Consider the following 18,623-nt stretch of genomic DNA (forward strand, 5'->3'; position numbering starts at 1 on the left):
TCCCAGACCGCCATGGGTCATCTGCCATTGCAGAAAGACTCCTGCAGCCTATGAGGTGTGGCCAGCAGTCCAGCAGTCAAGAATGTCCTGGGCAATGTAGAACCAGCTATGCAGTGGGCGGGCATGCACTCACAGATTCTACCAAACCAATGCTGTTCCAGACTTAGACATTTAGGGGAGGACATATTCAACACTGAAAAGATGGTGCTCTGCTGTAGGCCAAATGTGTGCCAGGCTCCACACAGGGACAACAATGGCTCCTGTCCCTCTAGCTCCTGCCCCAAAGCCACACAACTCAGTCCTTCCTCTCACGTCCCTGGTCCTCCCTTGCTGCCACCCCATCCATCAGAGACCAGGCGAGTGCCCACAAGCAAGCAAGTCCCTGTGCAGGCTCTACAAGAGGGTATCTGGGTTTCTATCCATCCTCCACCCCACAGGGGTGAGCAAAGTGGTCGCTGATTTTCACTGCCAGATGTCATGGGAACTTCTCTTCTTGGCCCAAGACCCCTGGGCTGGGGGAACCTGGTATGGGGCTGGGACTCCTCCCTCTTCAGGGGGGACCTCTGACACAAAGGTTTCCCTCCCAACATTCAATCACCGTCTGTGGGCTTGGGGTCAGCCTGCTTCGCGTCTTCTCCCCTCCTACCATTCATGATGTGGCCTCTTCTCTATATCCTTAGTTATAGAGGCTCTGTTCAGCTAGTCTTCAGTTGATTCCTGAGGTTGCTTGTTCTATAACTTATTTGCAATTTTGGTGTGATCCTGGGATGCAGTATGCATAGTATTTACCTAATCCACCATCTTGGACTTCCTAACTCCTATTTTTTTAACAGCTTTATTGAGATGTAGTTCACATCCCATATAATTCACCCACTTAAAGTGTACAATTCAGTGGCTTTTATATCTTCACAGTTATGTGCAAACTATCACCACACCAATTTTAGAAGATTTTCATCATCCCCAAAAGAAACCCTATACCTTTTAGCTGTCATCTCCCCATCCCCCTATTACTCTCCAGGCGTAGGCAAACACTAACTGACATTATTTCTCTATAGATTTCCCTATATTAATTACCATTGATATTAATGGAATCATATAATATGTGATCTTTAGTCACTTGATTTCTTTCACTTAGTATAAGATTTTCAAGTTTTATTCATGTTTTATAACATGTATCAGTGCTTCATTTCTTTTTATGGCCTAATAACAGTCCATTGCATGGCTATACCACATTTTGTTTTTCCACTTACTAGATGATGGACTTCTGTGTTGTTCTTACCTTTTGGCTATTATGAATAATGCTGCTGTAAACATTCATGTGCAAGTTTCTGTGTGGACATATGTTTTCATTTCCCTTAGCTATATATCTAGGATTGGAATTGTTGACTCATGTGGTAACTATGTTTAACCTTTTCAGGAACTATCAGACAGTTTTCCAAAGTGGCTGTGCTATTTTACATTCCCACTTCTGTGTATGAGTGTTTCAATTTCTCCACATCCTTGCCATCTCTTGTTAATATCTGACTTTTAAATTCTAGCCATCCTAGTCGGTATGAAGTGGTATCTGATTGTGGGTTTAATTTATGTTTCCCTGAAACTCCTAATGGCTGAGATCACTGGTCTCAGTCAAAGGCAATGGAGAAAATCCAAATTATATTTACTGGAATTTTCCTTTAATGACCCCTGCCTGCCCCTGACTCCAGGCCCTCTGTACCTCCTGCAGTTAGTGGCCTGTAGTAAAGCACTGGACTCAGGGGTTTGGGGTAAGGTTGGGTGAATCTTTAAGGAAAACTTTCTGCTTCCACTGTACTTGTCCTAAGACATCTGCCAGTTCTCATTGACACCCAGTGAGTTTTGAGGCAGGAGGTTTTATTAATCTATGGTGATATCTGTTGGCCAACTTAAATGAAAGGCACATTTGGACCCTGGCACCACTTGGATGTGTTAGAGCCAGCCTTTCCTGTTTTTGAGGCCCTTTAATGTCATCTTGCCCTGTCCTTGGGCTTGGGGGCATATGAATTTCCTCTCAAGACCTATCTTTATACACACCCCTCTAAATGTGTCTTGTTCCTTCTTTCTTGTCCCTTATTTCCTTCCTTTCCTTCCCCTGAATATAGCCATTAACTAGATGGGAAAGTCACTTTTTCTCCTCCTCCAAATGGATATAATAGTAACCTAACTCTCAGGGTAAGTATGAGGATGACATGAAATCATGGGTGTGAACTTGCCCTAAGAAGGTCTGGCACAGAACAGACACTTACCATAAAGCAATTTCCATTTCCATCCCTTCACTCCAGAGCTGGTGTTCCTTCAGATTAAAAAGGTAGCTGATCCCTGACTGAGTGACCGTTTTTTTACCTCCCAATTGTGTAAGTTTATTCCTCCTCTGGGGTCTCAATGCAGAATAGCAGCCAGAAGCAGCAAATGGACAGCCATGACATATGTTTGTTTTCATTTAGGGCAGCTGGTGGCTGAACGCTTTATGCAGAACTAGGAGGTCAGGAAGACTGTGACCAGCACATCAAGCCTCCCCTTCTGTGGGATAATGATGACTTCTGCCATCACTCAAACATGGAAAATAAACCTGCTGGGTGTGAACATGAGAAACCGTGTTCCTTTCCAGCCTGATTCCAGGCTAAACCAACAGGGCAATGTACTTTTTGAACATTGAGAAGCCAGGAGGTTCATGTAGATGCAGCTGACAGAAAATCCTAGGTACTTGATGGGGTGGCAAGCTTGGAGGCAAGAGGCATCTGAATGCCTGAAACAGGAGATGCTAAATTACATGTGTGGGGAAAAATAGCTACCAAGATTATTAGAAATTGTGAGAGAAGTGCAGGCAGGGAGGGGAGCAATCAGTAAACTCCCTCTGCCAGGGTGCTTTGGCCAAATCCCTAAGGCCAGTTTGCATAAATTGCTTGTCCTGTCTTTTTGTTTTGTTTTGTTTTGTTTTGTTTTGTTTTGTTTTGTTTGTTTTTGTTTTTTGGTTTTTTTGTGTTTTTTTTTTGCGTTTGAAATTTATTTATTTTTTTAATTTATTGGGGAGACAATTGCCAGCAAAATCACATAGATCCCAGGTGCGCAACTCCGGATCACATCATCCATAAATCACACTGTGCGTTCACCACCCGGAGTCAGCTCCCCTTCCATCACCATACATTTGATCCCCCTCACCCTCATCCCCCACCCCCCAACCCCCTTACCCTCTGGTAACCACCAAATTACGTTCCCCAGATTAATTTTCAAACCCGTGGCCATCCTGTGGTCACCAACTGCCCTCCAATCCCCTCACCCTCCCCCCCACCCCCCACCCGTCCCGCCCATCTAGCAACCCTCAGTTTTTCCTCTTCGTCTCCAAAACTGTTTCTGATTAGTTCATTCACTTATTCTTTTCTTTAGAATCCGCCAATAAATGAGATCATATGGTACTTATCTTTCTCTGTCTGACTTATTTCGCTTAACATAATGTTCTCTAGGTCCATCCATGTTGTTGCAAATGGTAAGATTTCTTTCTTCTTTATGGCTGCGTAATACTCCATTGTATAAATGTACCACAGTTTCTTAATCCAGTCATCTACCGATGGGCATTTTGGTTGTTTCCATGTCTTAGCTATTGTGTATAGTGCTGCAATAAACATAGGAGTGCATAAAGATTTTTGAATTGAAGTTTTGGGTTTCTCCGGATAGATACCTAGGAGTGGAATTACTGGATCATAGGGTAGTTCCATTTTCAGATTTTTGAGATACCTCCATACTGTTTTCCATAGTGGCTGCACCAATCTGCAATCCCACCAACAGTGCACAAGCGTTCCCTTTTCTCCACATCCGCGCCAGCACTTGTTGTTTGTTGATTTATTGATGATAGCCATTTTGACTGGGGTGAGGTGGTATCTCATTGTGGTTTTCATTTGCATTTCTCTGATGGTTAGTGAGGTTGAGCATTTCTTCATATGTCTGTTTGCCATTTGTATATCCTTTTTAGAAAAATGTCTCTTCAAGTCCTCTGCCCATTTTTTAATTGGATCGTTTGTTTTTTTGGAGTTGAGTTGAGTGAGTTTTTCATAGATTTGTGATATTAATCCCTTATCAGATATATCATTGGCAAATATCTTTTCCCATTCAGTAGGATCCCTTTTTGTTTTATTGATAGTTTCCTTTGCTGTGAAAAAACTCTTTAGTTTGATATAATCCCACATGTTTATTTTTTCTCTTACTTCCCTAGAGCGAGGGTATGTATCAGTAAAAATCTTACTCCGGGTAATGTCTGAGAAGTTTCTTCCTATATTTTCTTCTAGGTATTTTATGGTTTCAGATCTTACATTTAAGTCTTTAAGCCATTTTGAATTTATTTTTGTATATGGTGTAAGGAGGTGGTCCAGCTTCATTTTTTTGCATGTGTCTGTCCAGGTTTCCCAGCACCATTTATTGAATAGACTGTCATTACTCCATTGTACATTCTTGCTTCCATTGTCGTAGATTAAATGGCCATATAGGCGTAGATTTATTTCTGGACTCTCTATTCTGTTCCATTGATCTATGTGTCTGTTTTTATGCCAGTACCATGCTGTTTTGATTACTGTAGCCTTGTAGTATAATTTGAAGTCAGGTATTGTTATACCTCCCACTTTGTTCTTATTTCTCAAGATTGCCTTTGCTATTTGGGGTCTTTTATGGTCCCATATAAATTTTAGGATTATATGTTCTATTTCTGTGAAAAACGACGTTGGCAGTTTGATAGGAATTGCATTGAATATGTATATTGCCTTAGGCAGTATGGACATTTTAACTATATTAATTCTTCCTATCCATGAACATGATATATGTTTCCATCTATTTATATCTTCCTTCATTCCTTTCTTCAGTGTCTTATAATTTTCTGAGTACAGATCTTTTACTTCTTTGGTTAAATTTATTCCCAGGTATTTTATAGTCTTTGGAGCGATTGTAAATGGGATTGTTTTTCTAATTTCTCCTTCTGATGTTTTATTATTGGTATATACAAATGCCACTGATTTCTGAATATTAATTTTCTATCCTGCTACTTTACTAAATTCATCTATCAGCTCCAACAGCTTCTTGGTGGAGTCTTTAGGGTTCTCTATATATAGTATCATATCATCTGCATACAATGATAATTTTACTTCCTCCTTACCAATCTGGATGCCTTTTATTTCTTTTTCTTGTCTGATTGCTGTGGCAAGAACTTCCAGCACTATGTTGAATAGAAGCGGAGATAGTGGGCAGCCTTGCCTTGTTCCTGATCTTAGGGGGAATGGTTTTAGCTTTTCCCCATTGAGAATGATGTTAGCTGTGGGTTTGTCATATATGCCCTTTATTATGTTGAGATATGATCCCTCTATTCCCACTTTCTTAAGGGTTTTTATCATAAATGGCTGTTGGATTTTATCAAATGCTTTTTCTGCATCTATTGATATGATCATGTGATTTTTATTTTTCATTTTGTTTATGTGGTGTATCACATTAATTGATTTGCGGATGTTGAACCACACTTGCATACCAGGGATGAATCCCACTTGATCATGGTGAATGATCGTTTTAATGTATTGCTGAATTCTGTTCGCTAATATTTTGTTGAGGATTTTTGCATCCATGTTCATTAGAGATATCGGCCTGTAGTTTTCTTTTTTTGTGGTGTCTTTGTCTGATTTTGGGATCAGGGTGATAGTGGCTTCGTAAAAAGTTTTTGGGAGTCTTCCTTCCTTCTGGATTTTTTGGAAGAGCTTGAGGAGAATAGGTGATAGTTCTTTTTTGAACGTTTTGTAAAATTCACCTGTAAAGCCATCTGGTCCAGGGCTTTTGTGTGTTGGGAGACTGTTGATTACTGATTCAATTTCCGTGGTGGTAATCATTCTATTCAGGTTTTCTGTTTCTTCTTGAGTTAGCTTTGGAAGGTTGTACGCCTCTAGAAAATTGTCCATTTCTTCCAAATTGTCAAATTTGTTGGCATATAGTTGCTCATAGTAACTTCTTAAAACTTTTTGTGTTTCTGCAGTGTCCGTTGTCACTTCTCCTCTTTCATTTCTGATTTTATTAATTTGGGTCCTCTCTTTTTTTTAATGAGTCTTGCTAAAGGTATGTCGATTTTGTTTATCTTCTCTAAGAACCAACTCTTGGATTCATTGATCTTTTGTATTGTTTTTCTGGTTTCTATTTCATTTTTTTCTGCTCTGATCTTTATTATCTCCTTCCTTGTGCTCCCTTTGGGCTTATTTTGCTGTTCTTTTTCCAAATCCCTTAAATGTGAAGATAAAGTGTTGATTAGTGCTGTTTCTTGTTTCTTTAGGTAGCCCTGCAAAGCTATGAATTTCCCTCTTAGGAGTGCTTTCGCGGCATCCCATAGATTTTGGGTCGTCGTGTTTTCATTTTCGTTTGTCTCGAGATATCTTTTGATTTCTTCCTTGATCTCCTGCTTGACCCATTCATTATTTAGTAATAAGTTATTCAGCCTCCATGAATTGGTGTGTCTTCCAGTTTTTTTCCTGTAGTTCATTTCTAATTTCATAGCATTGTGATCAAGAAGACAATTGGTATGATTTCAATTTTCTTAAATTTATCAAGACTTGTTTTGTGGCCTAACATATGGTCTATCTTGGAAAATGTTCCATTTGCGCTTGAGAAAAACGTGTATTTTGCAGCATTGGGGTGAAATGTTCTGAAAATATCGATTAAATCTAAGTGGTCCAATGTATCATTTAAGGCTGTTGTTTCCATATTGATTTTCTGTCTGGAAGACCTGTCCCTTGTTGTCAGGTGTGTGTTGAAGTCCCCTACTATAATAGTGTTACTGTTGATCTCTGTCTTTATGTCAGTCAGTACCTGTTTTATATATTTAGGTGCTCCTATGTTGGGTGCATAGATGTTACTAGGGTTATGTCCTCTTGTCGGATTGATCCCTTTATTATTATATAGTGCCCATCTTTATCTTTTAGTATGTTCTTCATTTTAAAGTCTATTTTGTCAGATATAAGTATTGCAACTCCAGCTTTTTTCTCATTTGCATTTGCATGAAATATCTTACTCCAACCCTTCACTTTCAGCCTGTGTGTGTCTTTTGTTCTGAGGTGAGTCTCTTGTATACAGCATATACAAGGGTCTTGTTTTCTTATCCAGTCAGCCACCCTATGTCTCTTGATTGGAGCATTTAATCCATTTACATTTAAAGTGATTATTGATAGGTACATAGTTATTGCCATTTTAAAATTTGTAGTTAGGTTGTTTTGATCTTTCTTCTATTTACAGAAGTCCTTTTAGTATTTCTTGCATTGCTGGCTTCGTTGTAATAAATTCCTTTAGCTTATTTTTTTCTGGAAAGCTCTTTATCTCTCCATCAACTTTAAATGATAGCCTTTCTGGATAAAGCAATGTAGGTTGTAGGCCTTTGTTTTCCATCACTTTGAGTATCTCCTGCCACTCCCTCCTGGCCTTCAATGTTTCTGTAGAAAAATCATTTGATAGTCTTATGGGAGTTCCCTTGTATGTAACCCTCCGTCTTTCTCTTGCTGCTTTTAGGATTCTCTATTTGTCTTTAAGCTTTGCCATTTTAACTATAATGTGTCTTGGTGTGGACCTGTTTGAGTTAATCCTGGTTGGAACTCTCTGCACTTCCTGGACTTGTATGTTGGTTTCCTTCATCAGGTTGGGGAAGTTTTCAGACATTATTACTTCAAATATGTTCTCAATCCCTTGCTTACTCTCTTCACCTTCTGGTATTCCTATGATGCGCATGTTGTTGCGCTTGATGTTATCCCAGAGGTCTCTTAGGCCATCCTCATTGTTTTTTATTCTTTTTTCTTTCTGTTTTTCTGTTTGGGTGATCTTGCTACCTTGTCTTCTAAGTCGCTGATTCGATCCTCTGCTTCATCTAGCCTGCTGGTAATTCCTTCAAGTGAGTTCTTAATTTGGGTAATTGTGTTCTTTAGTTCTAACTGGTTGTTCGTTATGATTTCTACATCCTTCTTTATGTTTTCTCTAAGCTTGTTCGTTATGATTTCTACATCCTTCTTTATGTCTTCTCTAAGCTCCTTAAACATTCTTATCACCAGTGTTCTGACCTCTGTCTCTGAGAGGTTGGTTACGTCTGCTTCATTTGGTTCCAGTTGTGAAGGCTTCTTCTCTTGTTTTATTTGGGACGTGTATCTTTGTTTCCCCATTCTGGCTGACTGTGTTTATTTTGATATATTAGGTAGATCCCCTAGAGTTTTTAGTTCTTGCTAGGTTATCTTATGTAGTATGTGTCCTTTATATTTGACTCGCACCGCGTCGTCCTCCTCTGCGTGTGCTCCAAAGGTGACTCTTGTGTTGTGTACACTGCCCTGTTCAAGAAGATCTTTGATTGCTTTTTGCTTGTAAGTAGGTGGGGTTAACTCCTGGGCTGACCCGTTGTGAGGCTTGGCTCTGCCCCCCTGCAGGGTGCTCTGTTGCGTGAGGGTTGACCACCCTAATGTGGTTTGGCCTCTATGGGCTCCAGTGCCTGCAGAGAGCCCCTCTGGGTGTGTGACCTGCAGGGCCAAACCCGGCAGCACTCCGGTTTGGTCTGGAGTTGGCCCCTGGATATGCTGAGTCCCGTGCCTCTCAAGCTGGGCCCCGGCAGGGCAGTTTCAGAACAAAGCAAATCACCAAGCACAACAGCAACAACAACAACAAAGAAAAAAATCAAATACATTCACATGCAAAACCATCTGATAACACAGGCAAAGATATCAAAGATATAAAGACAAAGCAAAACAAAACACAACAAACAAAACAAAAAGCAGCGACAGTCTCGGCCTAAGCCCACCAAGCAATGTCCAGGTTGTCCTCTGCTGTACCAAAGAGCTTCCTGCTTATTGCGCAGGCAGAGCCGGTCACCTGGTGCCCAGAGAGACTTTGGGACTGCAGACTTAAATGCGTGGGCCTGAGGGGTCTGGATGATAGTTTTTACAAAGTCAGTGCAGTTTCTGCCCTTGCCTGCACATATGCACACTGAGAGTGGCACCACCAGTTCCGTTTCCAGTACTCTTGAGTCTTAAGGCACCTCTTCAGTGTGTGTGTGTATGAGTGCAGGCGGGAGATTTCTGATCTGCTGAAAGCCCAGAGCTGCTCCTGCCTCACTGCTGATCTCCGGGTGTGTCTCTGCAGCTGCACCCACCCCGCCCTAGGCAAGCCAGGAAGGGTGGGGGCTGGGGTTGGAGGGGTCTTCACTCTCCCAATCCAGCCGCGCGTTGCCCTCTTCCCGCAGGCCAGAAAAGGTGGTGCCTGGGGGTGGAGGAGTCTCTTCTCTCCTAGCGCAGCCAAAATCACACACACTTCCCAGTCTCCCTGGGTCAGGGCTTCCCAGAGTCTGAGCTTTATGGCTCCTCTGTAATCTGCTGCCACTCCTCAGTTCAGGGGCTGGTTTAAGTCTCTGGAAGGCCGGAGTAGGATTGGAAGAGCGGGGCGGGGGAGGGGCCCAGGTATGGAGTCTGTGGTCCTTGTTCGCCGTAGGGCGCCCTGGCCGGTTTCCCGGCGGGAGAAATCAGCCGTGGGACGCAGGGAAAGAGCCCACCTCCTGGTCTCTGCGCTCTCCGCTCCGCCCTGGGGTCCCGTGCGTACCTGGCACAGCGGTTTTCGGTTTTCGCTCCCACCAGCTGAGGCTCCGTTGCGGACTGGGATCTCCCGCCGCTGCCGGCCGGGCGTTTTCACTCCGCTCCTCTTTTTCCTTCCCCTGCTCGCCCAATTAGCGCACCTTCAAGTACTCCTTAGCTTCAAGTAATCCACGAATCTCCCCGCTATTCTGTGTGATGAGCGAAAAGTTCTTTGATGGGTTATAGGTCTCGTTTGCAACAAGATCCGGAGGAGAACTCAGAAAGTGCGCCCTGCTGCCGCCATTCCTATGACGTCACTAGCTTGTCCTGTCTTAACCTGCTTTTGGCCAAAGCCCCCTACCACTGAGGGGATATTTAGTGTCAATCTGACAGTGAACAACATCCCTTGCCTGCAAGTTTCCAGGCAGAATTGGATTGAGTCTGTCTCTTCCATACCAACCTCCCCACTTCTCACCCTTCACCCCCATCCCCCAGCAGCCCCCTGACTGACAGCTCCCTTACCGGGAAGCCGGCCAAGCCAGTGGGGGTAAATCAACTGTCCTTGAGCCCCATGTTAGTTTTCTGGGCTTCAGCAGTACTTTTGGAGTTCACTGTCTATATCTAATGTGTATAATTGAGTGAAAATGGCTCATAGTTCAGTTGAGTTAATCTCAGTAGCTGCCCATCCCCTTGGGGTTTGCTCCCTGAGCATTTCTTTCTGTAAAAGCGTGTGACCACAACAGCAGGGAGTACATGTCAGCCAGCCCTGGTCCTGTTCCCAGGTGATACGAGACCTCATTGTTGGAGCTGAGCTCCCCGTTTGGAAGTGTGATGTTGCAATAACCTGGAGTTTTGAATCTTCTTCCTTGGCGACTCTCTGAAAGAAGACAAAAACTAGAAATAAAAGAAAACTAGAGAGGAAATTTCCAGAAACCCATTTCTCAATCAATTTCCTAATTTCTCATTAACTAGTGTTCCAATGGAAAGCAGTTATTTGAACACTTTTATCTTATCCTCACATTCTTAGTCTTCCTAGATGAACAGCTTTCAAAAATTAACCCAACCCATTGCTGCCTATGTGGTGGTGTGTGTGTGTGTGTGTGTGTGTGTGTGTGTGTGTGTGTGTGTGTTTTCAAATCTTTTATAACCAATCAGAGCACTTGCTGCTTTGTTTTCCAAACCAAAACCCTTTTGGTTTGGTATTTTCGTTTCTAGGATCTGAAACCACTCTACGCTAACCGGTGCCACTATGTTCCCAAGACATCACAGAAGGAAGCTGAGGAGGTGAGCCAGAATGAGACTGTATGTGTTACCTTTTGGGAAAGTCTCCTGTTCTGTGCCTAAAACCTTCTTTCTTCTACTCTTTTCCAGGGGCTTAAAGCTTACTGCTAGGTATTTGTAATTGATTTGCTCAGTGGATGACAGCACAGTGCTAATGAAGCTATGGTAATAGGTTGGAGCCTCAGGAGGCCTAATCAGATGTATTCTGTTCTGTGGCCATAGGCTGCCCTCTCTGAACCCAGCAGGCAGCCTTTCAGTGTTTGGCTTTGATCCCAAGAGGGACAGATGAGAGTGGAGAAGCCACAGGGCAGGGTCCTCCCCCATGTCTATGGATGATGGTTCGGTTGCCCATGGTTCAGGTGCCCAAGCTGGAAGAAAAGCAGGAGCCCCACCGAGGCACTAGCCCTGGACTAGGGGGCACAGCCTGAGTCCCACACACAGAAGGAGTCAAGAATCCAAATGAGGGTGATTGAGATGCCTTGTCCACTTGGAGATTCTGGAGTGGCCAGGACTGTCAGCATGCCCCTCTCATGACACCCCCAAGAGGCCAGTCTGATAATGCTTGAAGTGGGCACATGAGTCTCTCTCCTGCCCCACAGAGCTCTCCTTGTGTTCCACGTTGGTTCACACAGAATAGAGGTGGTAGGCAGTGAAGTGAAGCAAGGCTCCAGGTCATTTTCAGAGAGCTTTCATTTCAGTACACAAAAGCCCCTCCACAACCCAGAGATTACTTTCATAGGAAACTCTACTGTGTGCTTCTAGGAACTTTGACAACTTGGTTCTCTGTTAACCTTAAATTGAAAGTCAGTTGCCCCCCGCCCTATGCCAGAATAATTAGAAAAATTTTAAACTTGTGATTGGGAGAAAGGAGAGACAAGTAGATATAAAATGGCCACTGCATTGCACAATTTCAGGGGAAGCCATTCTACATAAAATGCAATGTGAACGGTGCCCTCTCAGTGGAGCAAAACAATGGCCCTGCTGTCAAGGCATCAGGGCAAATACTTTTTTTTATGGTTCTGCTGTCCACTTACCTCCTTTTGCTAATCTTAATCACAAATTTACCATTTTTCTAACTATCCTTGGGTTAAAAGGGAGGAATAGAAATGTGTATGCTTGTCCAAAAGTCAGTGAGCATTTTTGGATGAAGGATCTAATATAGAAAAAAGAACCCATTTACTATGAATATTTTCTATAACACAGAATTTACAAGCACTTCATTGCATCCATGATTAAGAGAGCCTGGAAAATTTCTTACCAACAAAAGACAGTAAATGGAAATTAATCTTTAAACATTTTTGCCAACTCAAGATGTATAAAATGTCATTGCTCTTCTCTTGATTTCATCGTGATTGCTTTCTTGTGCTAACTGTAAAAATATTAATAATGACTTCTGTAGGTTCACTTGTACCCTGGTCCCCCTAGCCCTATTTTTCCTACATAAGGTCATAAGTTCCTCAACCCAAAATTCTCCTTCCGCGAGGGTTATGAGGAACCTTACCCAGGCAGCTAGAGAGGTACCATTGTACTTCAGAGTGCATGTGATTGTCCCTCTGCCTTCCTTCACATCTGATCCCCTTTCTTCCTGCACCTACCCTGATTTCTCTTCCCCTTGTATCCTCATTTCCTACTATCCATTTGTTCTTCTGTCCATCCTTCCGTCCGTCGTTCCTCCTCTCAATCTCCACTCTTCAGGGATCGGGCACCCTTCAGTTGACCAGGGCTGTGGCTGAGGCTGGACATGAGCACAGCTACACAGTGACTTGCCTCATGCACAAGTTCAACCAACCCCCTGTCCAGCCCCATCCCTCCCATGTATTTGTGTGTTCATCTCACAGCCATCTTTACTGTCTCCATCAGTCGCTAACTCTCATTTCCAATCCCAGAGTGTCCTGGCTCCCGTGCAATATCAGCTCATGTCCTCACTGTTGTGTGCCCTCAGGTGAACTGCCCTCACCTCAGCCGTGAATTCTGCACTCCTCGCATCCGGGGCAACACCTGCTTCTGCTGTGACCTCTACAATTGCGGCAAGTAAGAGCTGAGCCTATAGGCACAGAAATAATGGTTTTACCACAATGGACACTAGAAAGGCTAGGGTGGGTGAAGGGTGCACAGTAAAGATCAGAGAAGTAGAAGACACTGGTCGGTCAACAAATTTCAGCTCACATGCATTACCTGCCTTCTCTGTGCCAGGCAGCATGCTAAGTGTTTTTAAATATTTGATCTCATTTAATTCTTATCTATGATGTATATAGAATTATTATCCCCATTTTACAGATGATGAGAGTGAGGCTCAGAGGAAACAGACAACTAGCCCAAGGTCGCACAGAGCTTGAAAATGGTAGAAGTGTCCAAACCCGGTTCTAGGTCCAATTTCAACAACACTCAACAAATAGTTATTGAGCACTTTCTCTGTGAATGGCCTTATTCTAGACACTGAAGATTCGGCAGCAAACAAAACAAAAGTCCTTGCCTTCGTGGAACTTGTATTTTATTAGGGAAGACAGTCAATAAACACATGAATATATAACATGCCACGTGTTGATCAGAGCTCTGAAAAAAAATGAAGCAAGAGAGGTAGATATATAGTGACAGGAAGGGACTGGGTGTGGTGTGTTGGATGGAGTAACAAGAGAAGTCCTCTTTGAGGAGGTGACATTTGTGCAGAGACTTGAGTGATATGAGAGGGCAACGCAAGTAGGTACCTGGAGGAAAAGAGTGTTTCAAGCAGAAGGAACAGTAAGTGCAAAGACCCTGAGGAGCAGGCTTAGTGCTAGTTCTGCTACTACCACTCTGGCTGTCTGCCCTTCAATTGTGAAAACATCATTTAGTCTTTTCTTCAAAACATATTTAGGAGCTAGGAATACAGAGACTACCGCTGTGGTGCTTACAGACTAGTAGGGAAGACAGACATGTGAACAATTGATTGAAATATAGTGTGATAAGTGTGGTAGGGATCAGAAGATGTACTGGGGACACTGGCAGCCCAAATAACTGAAAGTCAGAGTTGCTGAGGGGTGGGCAGTGTCAAAGATAACTTCATGTGGAAGCTGAGACTTAAAGCATAAGTGAGGAGTTAGGAAACAAACAAAAATGGAGTGGAGGTGGAGAGGGCATTCCCAGGAGTTGTGGGGATGGGGGTAGTTATAAAAAGGGATAGTAGGTGAGGGCAGAGTTGTAGTCACAGGTCATATCACAGAGGGTTCATTGGCCATAAGAATGCCTTTGGACTTGACCTTGTAAACAATTGGGATCCATCGAAGGGTATAGCATGGAAGACGGATTTGAGTCGTTAGAGAGGATGCAGCTAGGGGGCCACTGCAAGAGTTTAGGCCAAAGAGAGTGGAGCCAAGATTAAGTTGGTTTGGGGACAATAGAAAGCAAGGAATATTTTTAAGAACAATTTAGAAGGTGGAATTGACAGAAATGCGTGAGCAGGTAATGCAGAGCGTAAGTGAATAGACCTGCTTGTGGGGTGTGTCAGCCAATGCCTGCCCGTGCACATATTCTCCAGATTCTCAGTGCAGGAGTACTGAGGTTCAGGAAAGGGAGGGAGGAAGGAAGGAGTTTGCAGATGAGGCCTGAATGGAGCTGGATCCAGAGGGGTTGATGGATGCAGCCCTCTCCTCACTTGTATCCCCTACTCTCGGTATTGGGGGGGCCAGTTTCTCTGTGTTGTGGATTAAGACCTGACAGACCAGGGGTGGGGAGAAGAAGGGGGTTCTAACACCAGCCCTTTACTGTGTTCACTATCACCAGTCTCATTTCGTTAAAAGGTTTAGCAGAATAAGAGAAACTTAAAGACTCAAATGAGGTTTGGGGATTATCTGGAAACTTCAACTATTCATGGTGTAATAATAACTAACACTTGTAAAGGACGCCCCTCCTAGCAGCCGTGAGTGAGAGCTGGCTATAATTGTACTTCTTGAGCCCATCCTTCCAAAAATGATCAAAGGAATGGAAAATAGGCCCCAAGGCAATTGGGATTCTTTGCTATCTTTCCTCTTGCTTCTCCTTATCCCTTCCTCCCCTTCCCTCTCTTTTTCCCTCCTTTCTCCTCTTGACAGCCTCTTCCCTTCTCTTTTTTGTTTCTCTCTACTTCTCCCTCCTTCATGGCCTCCTGGGGCAAGGGCTGGGAGCTGGCCAGAGTGGAGCCTGAGATCCAAGAAGACAGGAGGCCTACTGAGGGGGCTGAAAAGTGATTCCTTGCAGACACACCTTTCTCTCTGCAATTAGGAATATTTCTGAAAAAGGTTTGAATAAACTAAATCCTACTTTAAATTCCATTTAGCTGAGGCCTTAGGTGAATTTTTTTGAAAGTGGAGACTCAAGCCCAATTTATCTTACTGTTAATCTGAACTTCATAATAACCAACTTTCTAACAAGTTATGCCAGTATTGTCTTCAAGGCTTTAAAGGAATTTTGTGAAGAGCTGTGCTAAATTCTGGGCTTCCTAACGGTAGTGAACATGACTTCATCTTATCTATATCCCTAGGCCCCAGCACAGAACCCGTCATGAATAAAGACCTGATGAAAAAGGAGTGACATTTGTTGAAAAGAAACAGAAAGAGTAATGTCCTTTTCACCAGGAAAATAATATATGGGACTAGGCAACAAAGAGGGGTTATAGGAATGCTGCTTCTAAAGATCTTCAAGCCTGGAAATGATTTTCACCTACCTGATGCTGGGAGAGCTGTCCCAGGCAGCAGTCATTGCCCTTTCTCAAGTCTATCGTGCTAAGATTCCAAGGACAAGGACAAAAGCACTTACTGAGCTCTCATCAGGAAACAGTACTACTAGTTCATAAACTAAAACCACAAGACTTAAGAAGTGATGATCCTACAACAGAGGGAAAAGTTTTATTTTGACGTGAACCTTTTCCAGCCATCACTGATGAGACTTAAACTGCAGGCCTAAATATAGCTAGCCACAAACATTCTGAGGCTCAGAGACTTTAATTTTGCCGAATGCATATTTGTTTTCCTCACACAAAGCCTATTTTTAATCAATTGCCAGCTCCTCCAGTCCATTTCCTGGAAATGAGGCCAAGAAAAAAAGTGGGAACAAACACATCAAGCAGCCATTTGTACAGTGCTATGGAAACACAGAGTTTCTACTGTCCGCTCAAACCCACAGACCTTCTCTGACGTCAGGGGCAATGAGGTTTTAATACCAAGCATAGATTATTCCATTTAGCTTTGTGCAGGATGGTGGCTTTCTCTAGGACACAGGTCTTTAGCAGCAGCTTTTCAGAGTACTTTACTCAGCTTTGGAGAGGTCAAGTCAATATCACTGGTTTTCAGTGTATAACCTAAAGGAAATGAAAGAAAATGGGAGTGGTTTGTGAACTGCTTCAGTAGGTAATAAAATGAAAGACGAGAGCCTATTTTCGTTCATTCCTCCCTTTACAAACTTTTATTGAGCTCCTACTATGTGCCAGGGACTGGTCTAAAAGAATACCTATCAATAAGACATAATTTTGTCCTTAAGGGACTCAGTTTACCAGGGAGATTGTAAGAGGGGATTTTAGAGTAAGTACATGCAATGAGAGAGATACGCATAGAGATTGCCCATTGCCACTGCCTGTCCATCAAGTTGGTGAATAGTTCCAGGGCCCTGTCGAAGAGCAGAAGCATGCCCTTCTGCCTTATCCAAGATCTGTTGTCTCCTACTCTGTTAAAAGGGGTCTGAAACACAGAGAGGTTATCTGTTTCTCCAGGCATACCCAGCACGTTGAGAGCAAGAGGGTGAGAGCCCATATTGAGTAATCAATCTCATGATCAACGCAATGATCAGTCTTTAAACTCAGTTACTTATTCACCAAGTATGTATTTGTTGATGACCTATAATGTTTCTACCACTGTGCAAGACAGTGAGGGAGAAATAGAAGAAGTTAAGAGATGCCCCTTGCCCTCAAGAGGTTATAATATGGACAGAGACATCATGTCCACCTTGGCCTTGGTTGTAGCTTCACCACCTAGCACTGTACTCAGCACTGAGTAGGCTCTCAATAAACATTGGATTAAATGAATAGCTGAATTATTGACATATGCAAAGTGCCAAACTAAGAAAAAACAGACTCTCTGAGGCTCTGGGAGTCCAGGGAAAAAAGCTAAGGAATAGGCACTGGAGTCATTGAAGAATGCACTAGAGAGTGAGTATTGAAGCTTTTAGCAACAGGAATGATTAGGACAGGGAGAGAACAGAAGGCAGTACCTTCCACACAGGGAAAGAAATCTAACCAAAGGTTTGGGATAAGTGCCCAGCATGGCCAGTTTGGGGCTTCTGAGGACTCCAGCATGGCTGGAGTGTGAACTCCATTTTGGAGTCAGATTATGGCAGGCTGAGGAATTTAGACACATTTTCCTGAAGGTAATGGGGAGCCATGGAAAGGCTTTGATTAAATGAATGACTTAGTTTTAAAAATGTTTTAGGAAGTTTACTCAGGCAGTGGTAGGGGCTAGTAGGAGAGCCCTGTAGTCAAGGAGGTTTGAGAGTGGGAGTATTGAGAATGCAAAAGGTGGAATTTCAGAGGAAGCTCTGCCCAGAGACTGAATCAAATAGAATCATGAATCTCAAGCAGAAACAAAGCACATTATCTTGCTAAATCCTGAACCAGATCTAAGAATTAATATTCTCTTGCTTCATAGTTCAATAAAAAAATATTTCAATAGCTGCTGAACCTGCTCAAACTGAAACTAAACATATATTCTCTACAATTATTGAATATTATAAAATGAGCTACTGACCTAACCCCAGGTTGTGGCCTGTGCCTGTAAAGTCTTAATGTCTTTAAGAACAAGATTTAACTGTTTGAATCGTGTTGCCAGAGGTTGGCTCTTAGAAGGGAAAAAAGTACAGTTGCATGTTTTTGTGAGGGTTCTTATTATGTGCTGGAGTATTGCTTTCATGCATTCTCTAATTAAATCCCCCAGGCCCAGAAAGGTTAAGAAAGTTGCTCAGGGTCAGACAGCAAATAAGTGACAGAGCCAGGTTCAAATGCAGTCCTATTCCGGAGTCTGCCATGCCATACTGCCTATCTATATGTATTACCAGCCTGCCCTCAGTGTCTTAGGAGGTAGGCAAAGATAATTTTGGGGCAGTCAGAAACTGACTCTTAAGCCTCTCCTGGGCGTCTTCAAACCCATATTCCCCCTTAACACAAGCCTGCTCTTTCCAGGGGATAGTCTTTGTCCAGCTGTGTGCTTTTGAGCAGTAAGTAATCTGTGTGTCCTCCCTGCCCCATCCCCAGGACTGAGTACATTGCCAACTAACAGGAGACACTCAATGTATGCTTGTGGTCTCCTCAGGTATGTTCTGGAACTGAGATCCAGTTCACATTCTGCTGAATTGAAACACCTTTAAAATTCCACTGTGGAAGCTTACTGTGCAAAACAGTGGGTCTCTAACATCAGCACCTTAAGACAGATTCCTGAGCATCGCCCCTCATCCTTGCAATTCTGCCAGATTCAGTGGGATTGAGGCTGGGCCTAAGAATCTGCATGGTAACCATCTTTTTCTCAAAGACGCATACACATACACACAGAGACATCCACAGGCACACACAAATAATGCACTGACACACACAGGCAGGCACACAAACACAGATGATTCTGATACAGGCTGTCCTGTAACCACACTGATTTCAATTCCTTAGAGAAACACTGATTTTAAAGAATTCTAAGATAAATTCATCTGTCAAGTCTAGAAGTGTTTTCTTGTGTGAATAGTGCCCCCTGCCCCGCTCTGATTCATTTGGAGGTTAACCTTTAATTTTTT

At 43.0% G+C, this 18,623-nt stretch overlaps 1 protein-coding gene across 4 annotated transcripts in view; it reads left to right on the forward strand.

Moving 5' to 3' along the window:
- The window catches only part of TMEM255A (transmembrane protein 255A), an 85,042-nt gene that overhangs the window by 33,684 nt on the left and 32,735 nt on the right, over window positions 1-18,623 (forward strand). For 2 of the 4 annotated variants that reach the window (XM_033107009.1, XM_033107014.1), the window contains 3 exons: window positions 10,779-10,847; window positions 12,290-12,361; window positions 12,787-12,875. In XM_033107009.1, coding sequence (XP_032962900.1) covers window positions 10,779-10,847; window positions 12,290-12,361; window positions 12,787-12,875 — 230 coding nt within the window. The remainder of the gene's footprint in view (window positions 1-10,778; window positions 10,848-12,289; window positions 12,362-12,786; window positions 12,876-18,623) is intronic. The other 2 variants (XM_033107023.1, XM_033107029.1) reach the window with 2 other exon arrangements.

This window comes from Rhinolophus ferrumequinum, chromosome X (genome assembly GCF_004115265.2).
Source record: "Rhinolophus ferrumequinum isolate MPI-CBG mRhiFer1 chromosome X, mRhiFer1_v1.p, whole genome shotgun sequence".
In the NCBI taxonomy this organism is placed as follows: domain Eukaryota; kingdom Metazoa; phylum Chordata; class Mammalia; order Chiroptera; family Rhinolophidae; genus Rhinolophus; species Rhinolophus ferrumequinum.